This window comes from Aspergillus pseudoviridinutans (assembly GCF_018340605.1).
Source record: "Aspergillus pseudoviridinutans IFM 55266 DNA, scaffold_8, whole genome shotgun sequence".
NCBI lineage: Eukaryota > Fungi > Ascomycota > Eurotiomycetes > Eurotiales > Aspergillaceae > Aspergillus > Aspergillus pseudoviridinutans.
This window is the reverse complement of record NW_025091288.1, coordinates 424,523-446,449: the sequence shown is the minus strand read 5'-3', so window position 1 is coordinate 446,449 and position 21,927 is coordinate 424,523. Positions and strand designations below refer to the sequence as shown.

Below are 21,927 nucleotides of genomic sequence, written 5' to 3'. Positions count from 1 at the left end.
TCCCGAAACAACAATAGTCATGCCAATTGGAGTGGTACATAACATGAAACTACCGTATGAGGGGTATAACTACTTCAATCTCCTCTGTACCTTACACAAACACACAAGACAGAAACACAACGTCCTCTAATTCTACCCCTCTACCAATCTATACTATCCAAAATGTCCTCCCGACCCAAGAAGAACATTCGCCCCCTCAAACGCTATATCACCACTCACGATGCCTCCGGCAAGGCCATCTTCTCCAGCGCCCTGTCCGAGGAAATGCCCGTAACCACCATCCCGGATGGCGCCGACTTCAGCCTCGCGTACACCTCCTCGCACTTCCCCGCCAAGCTCAACGACGAGGCCGACATCCCAGAGTACGCGAGCTACCTCTCGAACCCGCCTGGCATCGTGATCAGCACGGGCTCCGTGTGCCGGATCGTGGATATGCAGCCTGGGGCGACGAGCCCGATGCACCGCACCGTGAGCCTGGACTATGGGGTTGTGCTGGAGGGGGAGGTCGAGCTTGTCCTGGACTCGGGGGAGACGAGGCTGATGAAGAGGGGGGATGTGAGTGTGCAGCGGGGGACGAACCATGCGTGGAGGAATACGAGTCCGACGGAGTGGGCGCGGATGCTGTATGTACTTATGCCGGCTGAGGAAATCGAGATTGGGGGGAAGAAGCTGGGGGAGGAGTTGGGGCATATTGGGGTTAGGCCTAGTACTTGATTGTGCTTCTGATTCTACCTTGTGAATCGAATGGATGGTTCTTCAATATTTTGATTGTGAGAGGAAATGAAGTACTTGTAGACTGGTATTGGCTGCTAGACGCGTACTGGACGGCTCAGACAGATGCTGATATGATTAAAACTCCCCTCCGACGTCATACCGGAAGATCCGGTCGTTGATTCTACCCCCTGTGAGCCTCCACAGGCGAGCAGCAGACTGTGGATAGTTAGTAGACCCCTTGGTGATGTTCTTGAAACTGGGCTGACCGACCGCATTCAACCACACCCCGTGCAACATCACCTGGATAAACACAAATTCTCCGGGGTTGCTCCCCGCCGGTCTCTCGCTGTAGTCTAGTTCATGGTTCGCAGGTCGGTATGCTGGTACGCGACGGTAATTCGACGGCCAGTTGGCGGGTTGGGCTGCTTGCGAGACAGGGACTCCTTCAGACGACTGGGGTTCTTCGCTGCCGCTGTGGTGGAGTTCATAGTCGGCGAGGATGGAGAGGGAGTTGGTGCTTGTCTGGGTGGTTGTAGCTGTTGTCGCCATGTTGATTCGAGTTTGTAGTCTTCAGATTCTTGATAATAGTCGAGACGAATGTATGTAGGATGTGGTTAGATCTCGATAGGATTACCTGTAGTCTTGCACAGGATACAACATACACTCGGGTTGTTCGGAGATATGGCCTTGGGAAATGAATAGAGGCTAAGATGGCTCCCCCACATTTTTATTCGTTCGGAGATACAAAATCGAAGGATTCAAGAAGATAAATTAAATGATCAACTGATCTTTGGCCCTCGGGTTGCCCTCATTTGCAGCTCCCCCACCTCCCGAAGCGGAGTGGCCGACGGCACGCTGCGGCATAGTTTGACTATGATATGAACATAGGGGAACATTTCCTCTGAGAAAAGCATTTGGACCGTCTGAATCAGACTCGGGGTACTGACACTGTATCTTCGTAGTGACTGGACGGTGCAACATATCTTGACAGAGACAAGTCAGCCACCGCAGCAACGATGGTCTCCTCACAGTTCTCCCGGCTGCTCGCAGCAGAGATCGACGGCCGTACCCAAAACACCAGATATCGCCAGAATGAGTTCCATCGCCTCCAGTCGGTCCTCAGCCAGCACATCGACGAGATCCAAGACGCCATCCAGAAAGACTCCGGGAATGGACCCGAAGAAGTCCGCGCGGAGGTGTGTCTCGCGCTCAAGGAGATCCGCACACACTACCTGTCAGTCAGTCTGGAGAAGGACCTTGACGAGGAGTATCGCGTTGTAACTGGCAAGGACAATGCGGACGCGAAGCGCGGCGCAGGCATTGTCTACATTGTTCCCAGCACACATACAATGTTTTATTCCGTTATCTCAGCGCTCAGCGCGGCATTGGCGGCTGGGAATTGTATCATTCTCGAGGTGGGTTTGACACTCTGTGAGACCAAATGGATAGACTGATGGTAGCAGTTGACGAAGAATACCATGGCGCTGCCAGCCGTGCTGCGCAGAACTCTCTCCCAGGCCCTAGACGCGGATACCTTCGCCATCAGCGAAGAGAGACCCGATGCTGCTTTCCTCAGCAGGGTGCTTATGGTCTCCCAGACCAGTTCCGCGCCGCTCGCCGAGCGCAGTTTGCTCTCGCCTGCGAATGCGCGAACTGTGGCTGTCGTCGACAGAACGGCAGATGTTGCAGCCGCAGCTGAAGCGTTGGTCGCCGCGCGCTTCGCCTTTGGCGGCCGGTCGACGTATTCCCCTGATGTCGTGCTGGTTAATGAGTTTGCGATGAAGCGGTTTGTCGAGGCGGCTATCCAGCAGGCGTCCAGATATCTGGCTGGCCCGAACGGAGAGGCACGCCAGGGAGCGTCGAATCCCCGTCGATTCGGTCCAAGTGCCTCGCTTCTGGATGCTGCGCATAAGGACGCGGGCGCTCGCGTGCTTGTCTCTGGGTCTGGATGGGGGGTGGTGGAGGTCCATGATCGGTATGCTTCATCCTTTCATCCTGTTGGCAGTGGCTGCGGCTAACATTGACTACCATAGAAGCTCGCCTCTCCTGACGAAAAAGGTGCAGGAGAAAGTGCTCTTCCTTCATCCTGTGACAAGTCTAGACGACGCTATTGACCTCAGCAACTCGTAGGTCGCTCTTCTTTCCCTAGTCTACTATCGCTGACACCCTCAGGAGCGGCACACTGGCAGCGACATACGCGTTCGGCAGCCCCTCCGCAGCCAAATACATCACTCAGTTCATCGACGCCTCCATCTCGTGGATGAACCACGTCCCCGTCGACATGCTCAGTGAGTCCTCCTTTCCGTTCCCTTCCATCCAGCTAACAGACTCAGTCGGCCCTGCCTACCCCATCAACACGGCCCCCAGCACCGCAACCCGCTACACGCCCGCTCTCCTCCAGGTCCCCCGTCCCCAGTTCGTCGCCGAAACAAACAACTCCGCCCTGGTGAAAAGTATTCTCGACCCCTCAGACGCCACGAAATCGGCAAACGCCTGGCGCGAGGCCCTTGCCTCCTTGCCGTCTACAGGCCAGCGCCCCGGCTGGAAAATCGGATTCTTCGAGCAAGGGTTAATCACTGGTGGGGTGATTACGTTTGGGACGTTGGTAGCGACGGTGTCGACTGTGGGGTGGTACACCTTTTCATATGTGAGGAGGTTGCGTGCTTAGATTAGTTTAGGTACTGTGTAGTATACTTGGTTGAATTTATTGGTCCTCGGTATACAATTGCTGTAACGGTTGCATTTTCTCTTCGGAATCTAGCTTTTAATTTACTTCTTCAGGTTTTTGTTTGTGGAGAATGTCAGGCCCTTATCCTCCACACTATATTTCGACAATATATATTTTCTCACAAAGCATTTAAAACACACAACAACATTGCAAAGGGATTAACTCTCACATGGTAGGGAGCAGAATCATCTTGCTCTGAAAATAACCATAACTTAATCTGATCTGTTATGGTAGGAAAGGTAGGCTAAACTTTGAAGCGGATGAACCGACTGTATGAGAGCTTTGACTGACAAGTACCTTTGGCTGTTCAAGACTTACGAGTATAATGCAATAGCTAGATATCGACTAAACAGAAATATCCTTGGACCACGACCCAAGAGTAAACTGCGAATTACACATGTTGGTCAATTCCCAGCTCTCCGCACCCATCACAGCCGGCGACCCCGTATCCTCGAAATCCCCCATCGCTCCGGCCACAAACATTGCCGCCATGAAATGGTCATCCGTGGCATGGGCATCACGGTACTGGGGATGCTTCATCAACCGGGTCATCGCGCGCCGCAGCGCCGGCCCGGAGGTCTTCGTGATGACGTCCTCGACCGCCTGGCGGAACTCTAGCGCCCACTCCTCCGGCGGCGTCTCCATGGCGAAATTATCGCGGAAGCGCAGCATGGGTGCCCAGCGGTTGCGGTAGAGGTTGTGGACTGCGCCGCCGGTCCCGATGAGGAGGTAGTTCTCGTAGCGGAGGGGCCGCAGCGTCGCGCCGACCTTCATATGGTAGTGTGGATCGTAGCGGGCGTTCATCGAGATGATGGTCGTCGGAGGACAGCCGTTGGGGAACATGTGGATGAGGATCAGGTAGACGTCGTGGATCCAGTCGAAGGTTGGGTTGCCGCTGGCGTTGAAGCCTTCCTTGGTGAGCATGTCGATGCATCGTTGGGCAGTCTCGAGGTCTGGGTTCAACTTGTAGTTGACGTATTTGTCGGGGTGGACGTAGGCGACAGGCGACTTGTCCGGGTTGGGGTTGGTTGCGACCTCGATCTTATCGCCGAGACAGTCCCAGTGCGCGCCCTGATCAGTCAGTTTGTCGTCAATATTGAAGCCTGAAGGTGACTGACTGACCATGATGATTACGCCTTTGATGTTGTGAGCCAGCGCTTCCTCACCAGTCCTCCTCCAGTAGTCTGCCGACTCGGATTTCTCTCCCAGCATCATGGTCGAGCCATGGGAAAAGAAATGAACGGGTGTGAGACCTATCTTGTCAGCTATTAGTCTGCGAATGCTGTACCGAGAGCCTGCCATACCCATGTTTGCTTTGAGTTAGCTGTGTGAAGGGCAGCCTTCGAGATTTCAGTCAGACATGATCGAGTTCAAAATAAAGACACCATCTTGGAAATGATTTCTAGCTGCATTATTATCCGGCACCGACCCATGTATGGCCAGATCTGCCACCCAGTTTCCAAGCGTTCGGGTATGCGCCCCCACGTCCCGAGACTCCCGACGCACCTCCGCATTCTGATTTGGGTGCCCCAAACGAGGACATCCGAATGACCGCGTAATGCTCATCTCCCCACCATGACTTGCAGTGATTATAATCCTATCAATTGCCCTGCTGGATGCCGGACGGCGTTTGAAGAGTGAAGTCCTCTGAAGGTTGAATTATTAGTGTTGAACTGTCTGTGCCATGGGAACATCAGAACCAGGATTGGCAGCCTCCCCTTGGATCAGAGAAGCATAGCCCGTTTCTTTCTAGCTGGGGAATCTGAATGAGATGAGATTGTCAGCTGCGATCAGAGTAACTTATCATTAGTTATGGACCTGTAGTCATTCCAAAACCAAAGTCAGAACTGTTAGAGTGATGACAGGGGAGAACAGGCCTCAGGCAGTCACCAATAACCATGGTCGGCAATTCTGCTTCCCCGCATATTCAGCATTTTAGCTTCATCCACCCCATCTTCCCTCATTCTCCCTGTTCATCATCCGCTACTCATAGCCGCACATCCGAAATTTCTCCTTCTGTCTGACGGGTATTCATGTCTCGAATCAGTCCGCTTAAGTAGAGTTTCCTCAAAGGATTCATGTATCTTCGCCATGGCAATTGACTCCCCGCTCCCCATTGTCGACAACTCTCCCCACAGCTCCCTCGGCAGGCAGCGCGACGGCTATTTCCAGTGCGGTTCCTGCGAAAAAAGATACAGCCGAGCCGACCACCTAATCCGTCATGTTCGATCACGTCAGTTCTTTTCATGTAGACAGTGCTGTCAATGCAGCCGGCTAACTTCCTGTAGATACCCGCGAGAAGCCATATGTATGTGACGTTTGCAATAAAGGCTTCGCCAGGCCGTGAGTTGTCTCTTGAAAAGTTCATACCAGAACAGAAAAGTCACAGCAAGTTTGTGTTGTCGAGACTGAATGTGTTGCAGGGACCTGATGAAGCGACACGCGGCCGGTCATATTCAACCACGCGACAGCAAACGAAGGCGTCTCCCCTCCTATCCCAAGAATGGTCGTGTGTCGCAGGCCTGTAAGACCTGCGCTTCATCGAAACTCAAGTGTGACGAGGAGAAGCCTTGTCGGCGATGTCGGGAGAAGAATTTGGTCTGCGATTGGGCGCAGGATGGCAGTTCGATCGACGCATCCCCTCAACCACAACGGCAAGGTGTGCGCGCGAGTATTCAGCTGACAAGATTCACAAGCTAATGGAATTTGCAATACAGCATCCCAAAGCGACCAGGCGCCATATCTCCCTGTCGACGCATCACAGGTGCACACCACATTCCCACCCCAAATCGACGGGCAAATAAACCACTATCCGAATCAGATGGTCAGTCCAACTGCGCAGATGAACAATTACCTGCCTGCGGAGCTTCAATCCGGGTCGCCTACGATAGATCGCGAAAGTGGCGTGTTCAGTGTCGACGGTACCTTCTTTCCCGACTTTATCCCGGACTCACTGATACCTTCACTGAATCGAACGAGCGACCTGGACCCGCTGCCTGTCCTTCCACAGGACTACATCCACAGTATATTTGACCACAATGTTGACTTCGACTTCGATTTGACCGACGTGGATTATGGACTCATCGACCTCTTCAACTCTCGGGGCGCTGTCCATCATAATGCCCACAATAGCGACGGAGCCAACGATCGTGGTGATGTGGACAGCGGCATTGCCATCGGTGCCGAGGCGTATCATCGGTCATCTTTGTCTGCGTGGAAACCGGCCCACGAAGATCATGTGTTTGCCGACCAGGAAAATCTGTCTGTTCCGGAGGCGATTGACAGCCCCGAGGCCAATTTCCGACCGGATCGTCAGATCCTCTCGGACCGGTTGTCCCCAAGTGGTCGTGATCTCATTTTTGGCATGGTTCTGCAGACCAGCCAGCGAGCCAATCTAACTCGCATCATGAAATCCTTCCCAAGTACCCAACTGCTAGACAGTTTGATCCAGTACTATTTCGAGTCCCAAAGTTACCACATAGACTCCTGGATCCACGGACCGACCTTTCGGATGAATGACGAGTCCCCCGATATGCTTGCTGCTCTTGCCGCAGCTGGAGCCGCTCGATCATCCATTCCGACCATCCGCCGGTTAGGTTACGCCTTGATGGAAATAGTGCGCCTCCAGATGTCGGTAAAGGTTCGTTGGCGTCTGTAACTCCTGGCGCGAAGAAACCAGCTAAAGATGCTCACATCTAGTACGAGAGCGACAATAGCACCACACGCGATCTGCGTGCCTCGCAGACGTTTGCTCTGACCATCGATGTCGGAATATGGAGTGGCAACGCACGGAGGACAGAGATTGCGGAAAGCTTCCAGCAGCCTTTGGTCACGGTTTGTCAATCTGCAGGAGCCGTGGATACAAGTTCACTGACGATCCCAACCATAGATGATGCGACGCGCCTTACGTTTTCGACGCTCGGCCTATTCCAACATCGCCCCGAGCCCCGACGACGATGGAGATATTCTGGAGAAAAAGTGGCGGGATTGGGCTCATTCCGAATCATTCAACAGGTAATTAGTTGCTTGCAGCTGGACCAACTGGTTTACTGATTCCAGACAGGCTCGTGCATCACCTGTTTCTGCATGATGCTCAGTCGGCGATGATGTTGAACGTGAACCCAATAATCTCGTACTCCGAGCTGGAACTTCCTCTGCCTGCTCCTCGCTCGTTGTGGGAGGCCAAATCTGCCAAAGACTGGAAGGAAGCGTACTTGGCGAGTGGACTGTCGAGCCGTGGCCGAACACCCTCGTTGGTTGACACTCTACAAGACATGTCCCAGTTGTCGGCATTTCAATCACGAATCGATCTTCAACTGTCCACCTTGGCCCTCATTCACGGTCTCTCTACGCTAATCAGCGAATACCATCGCCACAAATTTATAGCGAAAGGCCATTCCAAACATTGGAGTGCTTTGGTGATCAGTTCACGGCATCAAGAGTTGTCACAAGCACTACAACATCTCCGCATGCTTTGCTTTGAGATGTCTAACGCTCTCGGGCCCGGGATTGTTTTGGTCTTTGAACTCATTTCCATGTTCCTCCACATGTCGCTGGAGGAACTGCAGCTGTTCGCAGGTAAGGAGGATAAGAACGAAGCCCGTCGGGTGTACCAGAGCGCGCTCGAGTGGATCAGCAGTATTGACTCGCGACGGGCGATTTGGCACGCCGGCCAAGTGATACGGGCGGCCAAAGTCATGCCTCCGGGGTCTTTGACTGGGTTCTTTGCCTTGGGAGTCTACTACGCTAGTCTCGCGTTTTGGTCCTACAGTGTTGTATCGAAAGCCAAAGATTCTAAAGCGGTCGTCGGCAGTCCGCCATCGGACCCGCACTTCCGCGGTCCCTGGCCCACAGTCTATCTGGATGGTGAGGAAACGACCGACGTGCAAAGGTTCATCTCGTTAGGGCGCGGCTGTCCGGCTTTGCAGGCTCCAAGTGGTGCCGCTGTCATCGCCGATCCCGGTCAGATCATGGATGCAATTCAAGCGCGTCTGCGAGGCGATGCTCACCATGATAATCTACCTCCATTGGTCCAGGGTCTTTGTCAGTTGATGTGCGATCTGGGCAACGCAGCGCGATCCAAGACCTATGCCTCTACATGAGATTGGAAGATGTATTTTTTGGAGTCCTCTTTTATTCTTTTTTTCTTTTTCTTTGTTTTGGCAGTTTGTGGCAGCAGAAATGTATGATACGAGATACCCCAGTGTGCAACAAGGTCAAATGATCAGTTTTGCTTTTTTTGCCCCTTTTGACCCTTGAAAATCGGCCCAATGATAAGGACGTACTCATACCGAAACTCTTTTCAGCATCCCGGACTGATGGCAATCAATCCCTGAATTGGTGAGCTGACCTCGGCTTTAGTCTCTGGGGCTATGGACTAGATTCCTTGGCCGGACCTATGTACTTGGCGCCGTACTTGGCGCATCCCAGCGTGAGCAGCGATTCGGTCATCCACAAGAAAATTTTTTTTGTTTTTAGCTTCTGATCCGCTTATCTGATTGATACCCCACCACTGATTGAGGGATTTTCCGAGTCCTCGCAGTTATCTGATGAACTGATGCAACGTTGGTAGATGGATGTAACAGACAAAGTGGTGACAGTTGACAGGTCCTTCCGCATGCGGACGGCCTCGCGGCTACCATTCACCATCAACTCTCTCCCCTCAATTTCTCAACATTATCCAACTCTTCAAGTATTTTGGCTTCATTTTCCTCGCTTTCATGATTGCCTCATCAGATAAGATGGAAACTGCCGACTAAAAGTCGCCAAGACATTGGCACCAGAGCTCGCCAAACTCTATTAGGCGGCCGTCTTCGCAGCGCCCGGGTTCTTAAGGCAGGCCTTGACCCGTCTGACCAGTTCTGTTCCATGTCTGTGCCGGTGACAACCTGAATTCAACATGGCGATGCACGACTCCCCCGAGAAAAATGCCCCGGATGCCGTCGAGTCGCGTGTCCAGACTGACCTCCCCGTTGAACGATTTGGAGGCAACGTTAGTCCCGGTGTGAGGCGGATCGAGGTGATCTCATCGCAGTTCAGTCTGGTCCATCGTATTTTCTTCTTCTTCGGTGTCTTCCTCATCGCCTACGTCTATGGCTTGGATGGAATGATTCGGTATACCTATCAGGTATTTTATCTTCGGATCTATCTTCCAAGCGTGTATACATGTCATCTAACGTTTCTAGCCTCTGGCGACTGCCGCTTATGGTAAACACAGTCTACTGGCGACGGTCAATGTTCTCCGTACGGTAATTGCTGCTGCTGCTCAGGTATGCCTGTCCTTCTGTCTTGATCCTCCTGTCGTCCCATGCTAATTTGGACAGCCTACTGCGGCTAAGATTGCAGATGTCTTTGGAAGAGTGGAGCTCATCCTGCTCTCTATTGTCTTTTATACTATAGGCACAATCGTCGAGGCAGCGTCCCAAAGCTTGTCTACTTTTTGTGCGGGTGCCGTGCTTTACCAGGTATTTCGCCTTAATGATCAGCAATGAAGCTGCTGCTGACTGGGAATTAAGATCGGATATACATCGATTATCTTGTTGGTGGAGGTTCTGATCGCTGATGTTACATCCACACGGTCTCGGCTGCTCTTCTCATATATTCCTGCATTGCCGTTCATTGTACGATACCCGTCCCCATTGCAGTGAGAAAAAGCTCACCATGGCAGATTAATACCTGGATCAGCGGCAACGTCACGTCCGCCGTCCTGGAAGTCACCTCCTGGAAATGGGGGATCGGGATGTTCGCCATAATCTACCCCGTCTGCACGATCCCCTTGCTCGTTGTTCTCTTCATGGGCCACTTCAAGGCTAGGCGGTCCAACCCTGATGCCTACAGGTTCTCGCTCCTGGACCAGGGATTCGGTCAATTTGTCATCGACCTCTTCTGGTACTTGGATATGCTTGGCATTCTGCTCTTGATTGCCTTCCTGGCTCTGATCCTCATTCCGTTCACCATTGCCGGAGGTATCCAGACCCAGTGGAAGACGGCCAAAGTTATTGCCCCTCTTGTCATTGGAGTGCTCTGCATCCCAGCCTTCATAATGTGGGAGCGGTGGTGTCCGCATCCGATGGTCCMTTTCAAGGTAGAGCCTCTCCGATTTGGGTAAGGCAGCCGCTGACTAGGTCTAGTTGCTGAAAGATCGAGCGGTTTGGGGTGCGCTGGGAATTGCTATCATGCTCAACACCGGTATATATATACTAATCCACATCGCAAGCCGTTGCTAACGTAGACTAGCCTGGACCCTGCAAGCCGATTACCTCTACACCGTCCTCGTTGTGAGCTTTGGCGAGAGTACATTGAGTGCCACGCGCATTACCTCGCTCTACAGGTCTGTTTACCTTTCAGTCAGTATTTGGCCTCACTAACATGCGTAGCTTTGTCTCTGTGATAACGGGGACTACTCTTGGAGCGATCGTCATTTATGTGAGACGCCTCAAGCCGTTCATTGTCGCGGGTACCTTTCTCTTCATGGCAGCCTTTGGTATCCTCATCCGATTCCGGGGAGGCGCAGACGGCTCCAATCATGCAGGGATCATCGGTGGACAGATCCTTCTTGGTGTCGGTAAGTGAGCTCTCATCCATCTAAGAAACTGTCACTGACTTGTCCAGCCGGTGGTCTGTTCCCTTACCCAGCTCAGGCCAGCATTCAAGCCGCCTCCAAACACCAGCGTAAGTCTAGCATCCCCAGGAAAGAATCCACAAAACTAACCACTGCAGACCTTGCCGTCATCACCGGCATTTTTCTCGCCTCGTACAACGTCGGCAGCGCCATCGGAAACACCATCTCCGGGGCCATCTGGACCCAGGTCCTACCCGGCGAGCTGGAGAACCGGCTTGGCAATGCGACACTGGCCGGACAAGTCTACGCCGACCCATTCACCTTCGCCAAAGCAAACCCCGTCGGCACCCCTGACCGGGACGCCGTCGTGTTGGCCTACAAGCATGCGCAGAGACTGCTGTGTATCACGGGTATCTGTCTGACCGTGCCCCTGATCGTCTTCGCGCTCTGTATCCGCAACCCGCGTCTGACGAAGGAACAGACCTTGGAGAAGGCGGAGGAGAGCGATGATAACTGAGGGGTTGGCTGAGTGAATGATTATAGACAATGTCCATAGGGGTCTTAGACAATGGCTCAATGAGTCTGTGAATAATTTTGATGGTAGCCAAAGACAACTATCCTTGCTCAATGAATTGAAAGATTCTTTCATGATGGGTATCCACTGGCCTCAGTCAGGGATAAATACCCCCAACGCCCACTGCTACCTTCTCAATCATACAACCGTCTCTTCTTGTCATATTAGATATTCTCTTGCCTATACGCGGTGTTATATTTAAGCCTCTCCTTTGAACTTATTCGCCATCAAAGCGTACCACTCTTCTGAAGTTCAATAGGTATGCAAATTTGCGGCCACCCTTTAGGACAGCCTACACACGAGGCATGAAGTCGTGCAGTTTCAGGCGTTATGCAAAGCACTTCGAATTCTTTGCATCCGACAGAAACGGACGCCAAATTTGCGTAGAGCTTTCTGACCAAACGCCTAACAATCAAGATACCCAGATTTGCTCATGAGGCTCTCCTGGGCTTGTTCAAGGCTATGGTGGATGTGCCTTCATGAATTTATTGCACGTGCCGCCCCTGACTACTGGAATAACTGGCCAAAGGAACCAGATGCATGCTAGCGCCTGAGGGACAGACACCTCGACAGCTATCCTCGAAGATGATCCATTGCATTCTCTATTTGATACCCCAATTCACGATTGCCATCAAAACTGGGCCCTTATTCGGAAATTCCGGTGGAACCGTGCTGGCCTTACAAACTGCTGCTGAGAATGAATTCTTAAAAATGCCGGTTGGTTCAAGTAAGTTGAGATTCTATCCACTGTATGATTGACTATTTTAACAATGTTACTAGCTACTTTATTCACCACTGACTCATATTCGAGATCCAGAAAGGAGCCAGGTTTGTTGGTTCGCCCAGCCAATCTACCATTGCAATCTCGCGTCATTGAGACCGGGTGGAGTGAATCTATGCCTCGACTCTGGGAGCATATGAATATCTGGCTTGTCGGTGGCCAAGGACAAGTTAAGCGACAATCATATTCAACTGGCGGCGAGTTATAAATAGCAACACGGTTAGAGGAGGTGTCGAACTGTACACTTTAGAGTCATATGGCGAGGCTGAAGAACACCAAAGCCCATGCACAACGCCTGGCTTGGTCGAAGTAAAATCTAGCCTTACGGAAGAAGGTCAGCAGATGAGTTTATGTATATATTCATATGAAGGGCAGGGTTTCTGACAGACACAAGTCACGAATGCTCATCTTTCATCAATCATCCATACCTACCTAGCGATTGGACGACTATATTCAATATTCGATCATTTGTGGCATCACCAGGCAGGACGCCAATAACTACTGAACTGGACGCTCCGCTGTACCGAGCAGTTGAAAAGGCCCGATCGACTGAACGACTGGCCGACGGCGTCTGCACCATCCCCCCGGACACGAGTTGACGAATGGACCCGTTCGCTCCAGGAGATTCCAAGGCTTTCATCACATCTGAGATGTCCGGGCATACGCATCATCAAATATCTCGCCCCCCCCCCCCCCCCCCCCCCCCCACCTTCTCTTCTCTCCTTCTCATTACCGTGGAGCAACCCACTCAGCAGCCCGTTACACCATCACAGCGTTCTATTTCATCTCCATCTCCTCTCTTCTGCAAGAAGCACCATCACCGGAGAACGAGGTGCAGCTAGTTAACCTTACATCAAACCACGAAGTCCGAACGTTGAACGTCGCACAATACGCGCTGCACTTTGCCACACCCACAGGCAGAATCGCACCACCCATCAACGATTCTTTGCCAATCTTTGTTCCATCTTGCATTCTACGGACACTGGCGCCTCTTCCTGCAGGGATCTAGGTCCGGAAAGTCCTGGATTGACGAACGTATGATGAGAAAAGTAGACTAGCCTCTTGTTCACCTCTACTTCCCATAGTCGTCGAGGCGTAACAAAACAGCCTTACGTCCTCCCAAACATAAGGGGACTGGTCTACTGCCTCTACAGTGGTGAGACAAAGATGAACGAGATTCGTCTCATCCGAAGCCAACTCAGGGTAATGACCACGAACCACGACCTTGAATTCGTAGTTTGTCGGGAGACTGTACGCAAGACCGATGGCTTGATGGTTCTCTCTGACATACCATTCATATCGGACGTCATGATTATACGGTTCTCACAGGCATGACCCTAGCCGTGTCCAGAATCACCCCGAATGTCTTGTCAACAAAGTCGCCAACACGGATATCGATGAAACGGAGCCGATGATCACAAACCTGACAACAGCGATGCGTTTGACATGGGAGCAACGACCCTTATCAGTCAAATCCCCATCCAACACATCGGACTCAAGGACTACTACAGCTGCGGATGTCAACGGATGTATCACACCTTGTTGATGGCTTGGACCTTCGAACGATATAATGCATGGTCGGCCAAGGCGTTGGATCTGTTGTCAGGGATTCCACGTTGACAAAAGACACAACAGACAAATACTGTACAGGTCGATGCCATGTAAATATTCCAAAGCCAACTAGTTTCTTGCCAATACTCGCTTTGATTTCTTTCAAACGATGATAGAAGATCCACAATAATCACAGTCGGGTGAGACCTGCAACAACTGCAGCTCTGATACCATTTAAGCCTCCAATGACTACAGCAACGTTTGGTAAAGTTTGATTGAAAGATAGTTGTGACATAATCGGGGGCGCTAGATTGGTAATACCTTTAATTTTAAAAAGATTAGACAACCAAAAAGTTTTAGGATGTCGTGCTGAGAATAACGGAATCCTACCGCAGACAGTATCAATAGGGGATTAGCGGCTCCTGCAGCACGGTGTTAGACCTACTTAGCTCAAAACATTCCAGCTAATTATAGTTTCTATGACTCGGGTTGCTATTTACTGTCTCTATCAAGGCGCCACGTGTAATCTACGCAGATGAGTCGATGTCGCATTCTCTTTTCTTATTATTCACCAGGATCCTTATCAACCTTCTTCATGCGGCTTAGGCCAGTAGACCGAGTGTACCGGCTAGCCACGTCTGAAACCCGGGTTAGCTCAACTGCCCACCGAGAACCAGTTAACCAGGCCCGGACTCACTATAACGAGGTTCCAATCACATGCAGAGTGGCAGTCTATCCTGGAACTATGGAGAGTCGTGGAGCTGATTAGTCGAGATCCTGCTGATAGGATGCTCCGCTCGGCTAATTTCTGCAGATGGTGGCAATCTCTCAGCATTACGAACTTTTATTCTCGTCGAATCAATGCCCTCTAGCGCTGTTATTTCCCCCTCTTGCATGGTTCAAGCCTCGATGTATCGTTACCGTCGAGGAGATAGTGGACCCTGGGTGTTTGGAAATACAGTCCGGGTATTCCGCACGTTTTTCAAACCACGTGGAGCTGCGTCCCTCTGCAGTGTCTAGTCCAGTCAAGAGGGGATCAAGGGCCATAAGGTTCCTTGTGTCTCTCTTTCATGATCATCCTACCTTAATTCCGGATACTCAGCTTCCAGCGGTGCTAGATGGAAAACGTGCGCGACTCCCACCTTGAGAGCGGTCAAGGTGACCTATCATCACCACCTCCAGACACAGGCATCATAACGTACCAATATTCGAATCTGAATCTGTCCTGGATCCAACCTGGGAATTTCCATCCATACCAAATAGACAATATTCGCCAACCGGATGATCAGGCAATTCATCTGTCATCCTCCCTATTAACAGCTCAGCTGCTCGAACAAAGGGGGGACACCTACAGTGCAGCCGAGCTAAGTGACAGCTGCTCCTCCTGGTTGTCTTTCATAAATTCAGAATTCCTCGAGGAGACCAACAACACAAATAAGCTACCGGATCGGGCATCAGAGAATACCAATGCTAGCGAGGCCCCGAAACGTACGCCTCGTAATCGACTACGTCCTGATGCGGTGAGAATACTGAAATCCTGGTTTCAAGAGCACCATGACGATCCTTATCCGTCTGAGAGAGAGAAGGATGACCTGGCACGGCAAACTGGCCTAAGTGTGACTCAGATCTCAAACTGGTTCAACAACGCGCGACGATCCAAAAGCAGGAGCAAGTTAACTCAGCGGGAAGGCCGTGGCAATGGCAACTCGCTTTTATCACCTCTGGAGAGGTGGAAAAACTCGCCACCAGAAACCGAAGCTGCTGCGACTGCAGACATTATGCGTGCCCTGGAAGAGCAGCCGTACATCTCTAACAATACCGCCACTCGATCGCTAGCCCCATACGGCTGCTCGAGCAATAGCTCGAGTGCTTCTTCGTTTATCCCGATGGCACCATCTGTCAGCAGCTTGGAACGCAGTCAGTCGTCGGGTTCAGAATTAAACTTCAACAGAAGTCAGCCCCGATACCAGAGGCCACCTACTCCAATCCCTGGTAAACGATCCCGTCGACGTCGAAACCTTGTCCGCTCACTCAGGAAACAGAGGGACAAGGAACGACGCGCATATCAGTGCACATTTTGTGCCGACTCGTTCCTGACAAAGTACGACTGGCAGAGACATGAGAAGGCTCTACATCTGCCGGTCGACCGATGGGTCTGCTCACCCCACGGCGGGGTGGTTGAACTAGACAACATCCATGTTTGTGCCTTTTGCCATTCCCCAGAGACAAGTCCCGAACATTTTGCAAGCCATAATCTTCTCGCCTGTCACATGAGACCGTTCGATGAGAGGATATTTTTCCGAAAAGACCATCTTAAGCAACACCTAAAACTAACACATAATGTCGGTTGGCTGCCATCGATGGAGCAATGGCGGGCAACGCAGAATGAGATTACTTCACGATGTGGCTTCTGCGGCAGAACCTTCTCAGCATGGGATGAAAGAGTAGAGCACGTCGCGGAGCATTTTAAATCTGGCGCTGATATAATTCAGTGGAAAGGGGACTGGGGATTCGATCCCGATATCCAGAAGCAGGTACAGAACGCCATGCCTCCGTATCTTTTAGGCTATGAGCGAAACACCATGGATCCTTGGCGAATAACAGACGTTCCGGGGAATAACGAATCTCTCCTAGACGGAAGTATTCCCAATGCTCTAAGCAAGTACTCCAATCTTCAGCGAGATCTCGTTGCCTACATTCGAAACCAGCTGGCCGCCAACATTTACCCTTCAGATTTGGAACTGCAAGATATGGCCCGGCTCATAGCTTATGGGAATAACGATCGCTTGGATCAGACATACGCCGATGATCCAGCGTGGCTAGAAATGATCAAACGCGAGGCCGGGCTAGAACATAGACCTGAGCATGAGTGCGCGGCTCAGCAACTATTTGCACCTTGAGAACTGTGATCGGCTTATTCTTTCAAGCGACATCGAGAACGTATGAAATCTCGTCCATCCACACCCCTTCTATTTAGACCTCGATCCACAGGATATATTCGCATCTATCTGATCGGCTTTCTCCGGACAACAGCCATTGTAAGAGCCCACCCAACCCAACATGAGAGAAATTACTACTCCCCGTTTCATGTGGAGTCATGGCCAGCCTTACTGGGTGTATCGCTGCTCCATCACAACCCTTCCTGTGGTGGCATCGGCAACTGTATTCATCGCCATTCGTACTATCGAGTACGAACGTTGGTGAAATTGACAACATCGGCTGGAGCTCGTTGCGGTACGTGGTGATACTATCCGTCGGGACTGTGAGCGTGGGCTCATTATCAAGTTGGCGAGCACGGCTTCGACGTCTTTTGTGGGATAGAAGTAGGTGCATCGGACTTGGATAATCAAGTTCAATGAGCCAGCATTGTGATGCGGTGGACCTTGGCGATCTTGGGCGAGAATATATGAGCGGAGCCCCTAGGGCAGTGCGGCTTTGTCATTTGGCATCAGCAGAAACGCGTCCAATCGGCGTAACGATTCGTCCGCGGCGGCGGGTTCCGTCTGTGAAGAGCCAGAAAGAGACGGCGGATCCGCTGCAAAGAGCGAGGAGAGAGACTGCGGCCCTTTGGGGTGTTGCAGGAGCAGTCCCACCATCTGCCATCGCTTGCGCAGATCTTGTATCTCGCATTTCAGCGCATTCTTTTCTCGAAGGAGCCGACACACTTCTTCTGACTTTTCGTGCAATCGGTCCGACAACTCTTGGTACTTTTCTTCGAGATCAACGGTCTTCTGCTTGAGGCTCTTCTGCTGGTCTTCTTTGCGTTGGCGAAATCGGCGCTGGGCCGCACGGTTCTGCATACGCCGTTTTACCTATAAAGAGCAATTAGCCGCGAGATTCCTTGCAGTTGTATTCAGGTAGCAGAGTTACCTACACTGAGGAATTGATGATTTCCGCCAGTGGGTGTAGACTGGTGTAGCATGAAGCTGTAGCTGTCTGTCTGTGGTTCCAAATTCGACTCCGTAGGCGTGACCGGCGAAGGTCTGGCGGATCTTGAGCTTAGCTTGACCGTTCGATAAACTTCGGGTCCATGGTTTAAGCTGAGGCGATGCGCAACCGTGTGGTGGCCTTCCGCCTGTGAGTCGGAATCCCCTTCAGTTGTTACTAGAGAAGGAATGGAGACGCCAGGGAACATGTAGGTCATGTTGAACCCATGATGGATTCCAGGATGATCCTTAACAAAGTGTGAGCTTCAAGTTGACGATTAGGAATTGACGAGCCTTACCATTTCCTTGATCAGTTGCAATGGCATATCGTTATCCTTATCAAAGGATGTGTGAATGGACGGTAGCAATAAAGGGCTAGAACTTTGTGAGCTCCAGTAGCAGTCCTCCATTGTGGCAGTCAGTACGATGAAAATACAGGGGAACGTTGAGTAATCAAAGTCTGTAGAGAGCAAGTCGTTCTTTGGTCTCACCTTCATGAGAAGCAGGGGCTCTTATATATTGAGGGACTTGGGCTGTGGACTATCAGAGACCGTAGCTGTTGTTGCTCGACCAAAGAGAGCTTCAAGAGGGTATCTATCTAAGCAGAGTGGTCTAATCTTTAGTCAGGGTGTGTGTTTACAGTGCAGGGCGTTTTCTACAGCGCAGGGCGTATGCTACAGCGCAGGGCGTATTCTACAGCGCAGGGCGTGTGCTAGTGGTTGACCTTCACATACCGCTATCTTCAACACCGAATCTACTATTAGTCAGCGTGTCCCCTCGGCCGTACTTATTCCGCATTGTGTCCATTTCCTAGCGATTGTCGAAGTGTCAGATCTTCAGACCACAGTGCCAGCCAATCACAATTCCCCGTGCTTATCAACCGTCCGCTATGCCAGCATGGCGTCAAATCCATGTACGGAGTACATCCAAACTCCTTCAAGAATGTGGATATGAGAAATTGATTAACGCCAAGCACGAATAATTTCCAATGCTCTAATCAATGAACAAGCCCCCAGATGCAATCAGATGTGCACCATTAATCCATCGCGCACGTTCCTCACATAAAAAGGCCACAGCGTAGGCAATCTCATCTGGCTGAGCCATCCGAGGCCCAACAGGAGTCTGATCAATGATTGGTTGAAGGATCTTCATCTGCTCCTGGCCGGCAGCAGCGAAACCCTCGGTCATTGTTGGACCGGGACTGACGGCATTGACGGTACAGCCATACTTGGGAGGGAGTTCTTTGGCCCTGCGGAGTATGCTCAGTATTCTTTCAGGTAGGTATCACATAAGAATGGTAACACAACTAACCAGCACTTGGTAAAGGAGTCGACCATCCCCTTGGTCCCCGCGTAGATTGTCTGGTTCGGCGGAGGCCCACGCGCCGAAATACTTGCAATGTTGACGATCCGACCGGAACCCTTGGTCAGATGTTTTAGGCTCGCCTGCGTCAGGAGAAACGTTCCCCGTCCGTTGATGTTCACCAGCAAATCCCAGTCCTCCAGCGTCTGCTCTTCGAAGGGCTTGTTGACTGCCAGCGCAACGGAGTTGACGACAATATCAATCCGACCCCATTGGGAGACGGCGGCGTCAACTAGCTTCTGAGGCGCGTCTGCGCGGGACATGTCTGCCTCTACGGCAATTGCAGGCGAGGGAAGAGAGGCTACCAACGTGTCTGCTTCAGCTTTGAGACTGGGGAAGGGATAGTTGACCACTGTATTGGCACCGCGAGAGGCCAGCTCGCGCACAATAGCCGCTCCAATGCCAGAGGAGGAACCGCTTACTATAGCTACTTTGTCTCGTAGCGACGTCTCCATTGTGCTGGGCAAGGGTGTGCTGATCGATTTGAAGAGGAGACTGAGAGAGGTACTGAGCTCAATTGATATGTATCAACCGACTACTCCATAAATATCACTAGGATTATTTCAGCACTATGAATAATGACGCGCACTAGCGAGTGTCCTTACTAGATTACCCTCCACGCCCCCGCACGGCAGAAGCTGACATCCCGACATCTCCCCCACCTGCCCGATAACCTCTCTTAGTGGCGGACAATCGGCCAAATGAAAGAAACATCAACCTAAGTTGTTCCGCAAAAGAGAATAAAACAGTTCGGCCTGTGAAGGACCTTGAGACAAAGATTCGCAGTGTGGGTAACTCGCTGAAATCGAATGTCTAACATTGTATATTTCTTTAGTTCAAGGATTGGAAGATTAGTAGTCCTGAACTAAAATGACTGGCTGCATGAATCTACTGTATGATATCTTAGGTATGATAAAGTATACATCTATAAATGCATCTGAACAACGGAAACGTGCTATAGCTGCGAAGGCACCGTCTCCCACTCATGAACATTATCCAACCCCCTAGTCCTCGAGACATCTCCCCTATCTAAATATCCGCAGATCCTGCCGGTAGGATCCCACTTCCGGCGGATATCCATCAGTCGACGCCCGTTGCTCTCGGACCAGTATCTGGTCTGTCGTTCCTGGAAATCTGAATCCCCTAGATACGCCCCAACCGAATGCCGCTGGACTTGCTTCATCACGTTCTTCACCCACGCCTGGCACCGTGCATCGTCCTTCTCGTCTTCCCACACCGTATACAGCGCAAAGTAGTGATCCGATTGCATGCTGAGTGCCATACTCGGCAGGTCGCGGCGGCTACAAGGGTTCATCGCGTACCACAGGGAAAAAGCCTTGCGATGGGGCAAGGTGGTGAACGCCTCCTCGAGGACTCTGGGGACGTCTGCGTCGTTGTGCAGGTAGGCATTCTCGGCGCAGTAGCGGTGGCCTTCTGGGTTTGCCTTGCCTTGGTTCAGGTATTGGTTCTCCAGGCTGTCCTCTCGGCAGAACCATTCCTCGATTGTGCCAGCTGGGCGTGACTGCTGGGCTGGACTGAGGGCTGCTTCTGCCTCTTCCGGAGTGTGTTTTAGAGTCACGAGGAGAACGAAGAGGCAGATCTCATTGCTGTCCTCAGGATACATACTCACGACGGCGATTTCGGTGTCGCGATCGAAATCCGGAGTGATGGCGACTATCCAGCTGAAGGCTTCATGATATTTGCTGATGGGGTAGACGTACCCAGACGACCGAAACCCGCGTTTGGGATACGGGACGAGCTCAAGGTGGAATTGTGTGATCACACCTGGGAAGCCTGCCAAAAAGGATAGGTCGAGAATTAGCATGATGGATTGAGGATGTGGGGTTAAGAGCTTACCCGGACCGGCACCTCGAGCTGCCCAGTAGAGATCCTCGTTTTGATTCTCGTTGCAGTGCAGCAGTTCCCCCTCTGCCGTCACCACATCGACGGCCTTGACTCTCTCGCACGCCCAACCCCAGCCCTTCATAAAGTCAGTTTAACCATGATACTCGGACGATTTCTAGTCATACCCGGCAGTTCCATCCCATACCTCCTTGCAGGAGAAAGCCCCCCAGTCCAACATCTGGACAATGACCCCCGGGGAACATCAACCCGTACTCCTTGATCAGCTTTCCATTGATCTCCTTCCCCGTAGTACTGGGTGATGCTCGCGCCATGCGCTTCTCCGCATCCACTTCCAGGTGCTTGTAATCGCCCAAATCGATCAGAATGGACTCATCACGCACACTCCAAGCAGCCCATGAATGGCCCCCGGAGCGCACAGCGACGCGGCAATTCTTCTCCTTGGCCAACTTGACTGCCCGCACGATGTCGTCTACACAAGTAGCCTTGACGACTGCCAGGGGATATCGTTGCGGGCGACGGTGGTTGAAGACGCGACCCACGCGGGCTTCTTCGTAGACGGCCGGATCGGCCGAGGCGCGCCAGATAATACGCATTGTTCTGTGAAGTGTGATGACTGAAAATAAAGACACGATTTGTGTTTATCTAGACTATATTTGAGGTGTATAGTTGAAAGTGCTTATAAAGATCCTCTTCTACTGTGTTTTGCGTATCCCCCCCGGCTTTACCCCCCGGCCATCCGACCCCGCACACTGCAATATCGTGTGGAGCCGAAATGTGGGGGGCAAAGTAGCGGCATTATGATCGTTCTGGCAGAGTAGGAAAGGGGGCTCTGAACTCTTAAAATCAACTACCGGAATCTGTGCG

The 21,927-nt window shown here is 51.7% G+C and overlaps 10 protein-coding genes across 10 annotated transcripts; 5 read left to right on the top strand and 5 right to left on the bottom strand.

The window, feature by feature from the left end:
• Nucleotides 1-162: 162 nt before the first annotated feature.
• On the top strand, nt 163-714 carry Asppvi_010253 (cupin domain-containing protein; the record flags this gene model as incomplete). Its single annotated transcript, XM_043306099.1, has 1 exon — nt 163-714. The coding sequence occupies one exon, from the start codon at nt 163-165 to the stop codon at nt 712-714; it is 552 nt and encodes a 183-aa protein (XP_043162034.1).
• A 135-nt stretch (nt 715-849) lies between these two features.
• On the bottom strand, nt 850-1,263 carry Asppvi_010252 (uncharacterized protein; the record flags this gene model as incomplete). Its single annotated transcript, XM_043306098.1, has 2 exons — nt 850-930; nt 985-1,263. The coding sequence occupies 2 exons, from the start codon at nt 1,261-1,263 to the stop codon at nt 850-852; spliced, it is 360 nt and encodes a 119-aa protein (XP_043162033.1).
• A 467-nt stretch (nt 1,264-1,730) lies between these two features.
• On the top strand, nt 1,731-3,382 carry Asppvi_010251 (uncharacterized protein; the record flags this gene model as incomplete). The annotated part of the gene is made up of 4 exons (XM_043306097.1): nt 1,731-2,129; nt 2,178-2,689; nt 2,748-2,840; nt 2,887-3,382. The coding sequence occupies 4 exons, from the start codon at nt 1,731-1,733 to the stop codon at nt 3,380-3,382; spliced, it is 1,500 nt and encodes a 499-aa protein (XP_043162032.1).
• Nucleotides 3,383-3,787: 405 nt separating this feature from the next.
• Nucleotides 3,788-4,750, bottom strand: Asppvi_010250 (DODA-type extradiol aromatic ring-opening family dioxygenase; the record flags this gene model as incomplete). Its single annotated transcript, XM_043306096.1, has 3 exons — nt 3,788-4,513; nt 4,565-4,695; nt 4,747-4,750. 3 exons carry the CDS (start codon nt 4,748-4,750, stop codon nt 3,788-3,790), a joined length of 861 nt encoding a protein of 286 aa, XP_043162031.1.
• A 783-nt stretch (nt 4,751-5,533) lies between these two features.
• Nucleotides 5,534-8,544, top strand: Asppvi_010249 (putative C6 and C2H2 transcription factor RegA-like; the record flags this gene model as incomplete). The annotated part of the gene is made up of 7 exons (XM_043306095.1): nt 5,534-5,675; nt 5,731-5,785; nt 5,866-6,101; nt 6,160-7,082; nt 7,142-7,276; nt 7,332-7,456; nt 7,506-8,544. 7 exons carry the CDS (start codon nt 5,534-5,536, stop codon nt 8,542-8,544), a joined length of 2,655 nt encoding a protein of 884 aa, XP_043162030.1.
• A 797-nt stretch (nt 8,545-9,341) lies between these two features.
• On the top strand, nt 9,342-11,520 carry sit1 (putative siderochrome-iron transporter Sit1; the record flags this gene model as incomplete). Its single annotated transcript, XM_043306094.1, has 10 exons — nt 9,342-9,569; nt 9,628-9,711; nt 9,766-9,906; nt 9,958-10,062; nt 10,110-10,526; nt 10,573-10,630; nt 10,679-10,772; nt 10,819-11,006; nt 11,054-11,113; nt 11,162-11,520. The coding sequence occupies 10 exons, from the start codon at nt 9,342-9,344 to the stop codon at nt 11,518-11,520; spliced, it is 1,734 nt and encodes a 577-aa protein (XP_043162029.1).
• Nucleotides 11,521-15,027: 3,507 nt separating this feature from the next.
• Asppvi_010247 (homeobox domain-containing protein) lies at nt 15,028-16,809 on the top strand (the record flags this gene model as incomplete). The annotated part of the gene is made up of 1 exon (XM_043306093.1): nt 15,028-16,809. The coding sequence occupies one exon, from the start codon at nt 15,028-15,030 to the stop codon at nt 16,807-16,809; it is 1,782 nt and encodes a 593-aa protein (XP_043162028.1).
• A 519-nt stretch (nt 16,810-17,328) lies between these two features.
• On the bottom strand, nt 17,329-18,053 carry Asppvi_010246 (uncharacterized protein; the record flags this gene model as incomplete). The annotated part of the gene is made up of 2 exons (XM_043306092.1): nt 17,329-17,721; nt 17,784-18,053. The coding sequence occupies 2 exons, from the start codon at nt 18,051-18,053 to the stop codon at nt 17,329-17,331; spliced, it is 663 nt and encodes a 220-aa protein (XP_043162027.1).
• Nucleotides 18,054-18,828: 775 nt separating this feature from the next.
• Asppvi_010245 (SDR family NAD(P)-dependent oxidoreductase) lies at nt 18,829-19,652 on the bottom strand (the record flags this gene model as incomplete). The annotated part of the gene is made up of 2 exons (XM_043306091.1): nt 18,829-19,084; nt 19,147-19,652. The coding sequence occupies 2 exons, from the start codon at nt 19,650-19,652 to the stop codon at nt 18,829-18,831; spliced, it is 762 nt and encodes a 253-aa protein (XP_043162026.1).
• A 500-nt stretch (nt 19,653-20,152) lies between these two features.
• Asppvi_010244 (FAD-binding oxidoreductase) lies at nt 20,153-21,656 on the bottom strand (the record flags this gene model as incomplete). The annotated part of the gene is made up of 3 exons (XM_043306090.1): nt 20,153-20,991; nt 21,055-21,178; nt 21,228-21,656. The coding sequence occupies 3 exons, from the start codon at nt 21,654-21,656 to the stop codon at nt 20,153-20,155; spliced, it is 1,392 nt and encodes a 463-aa protein (XP_043162025.1).
• Nucleotides 21,657-21,927: the final 271 nt, after the last annotated feature.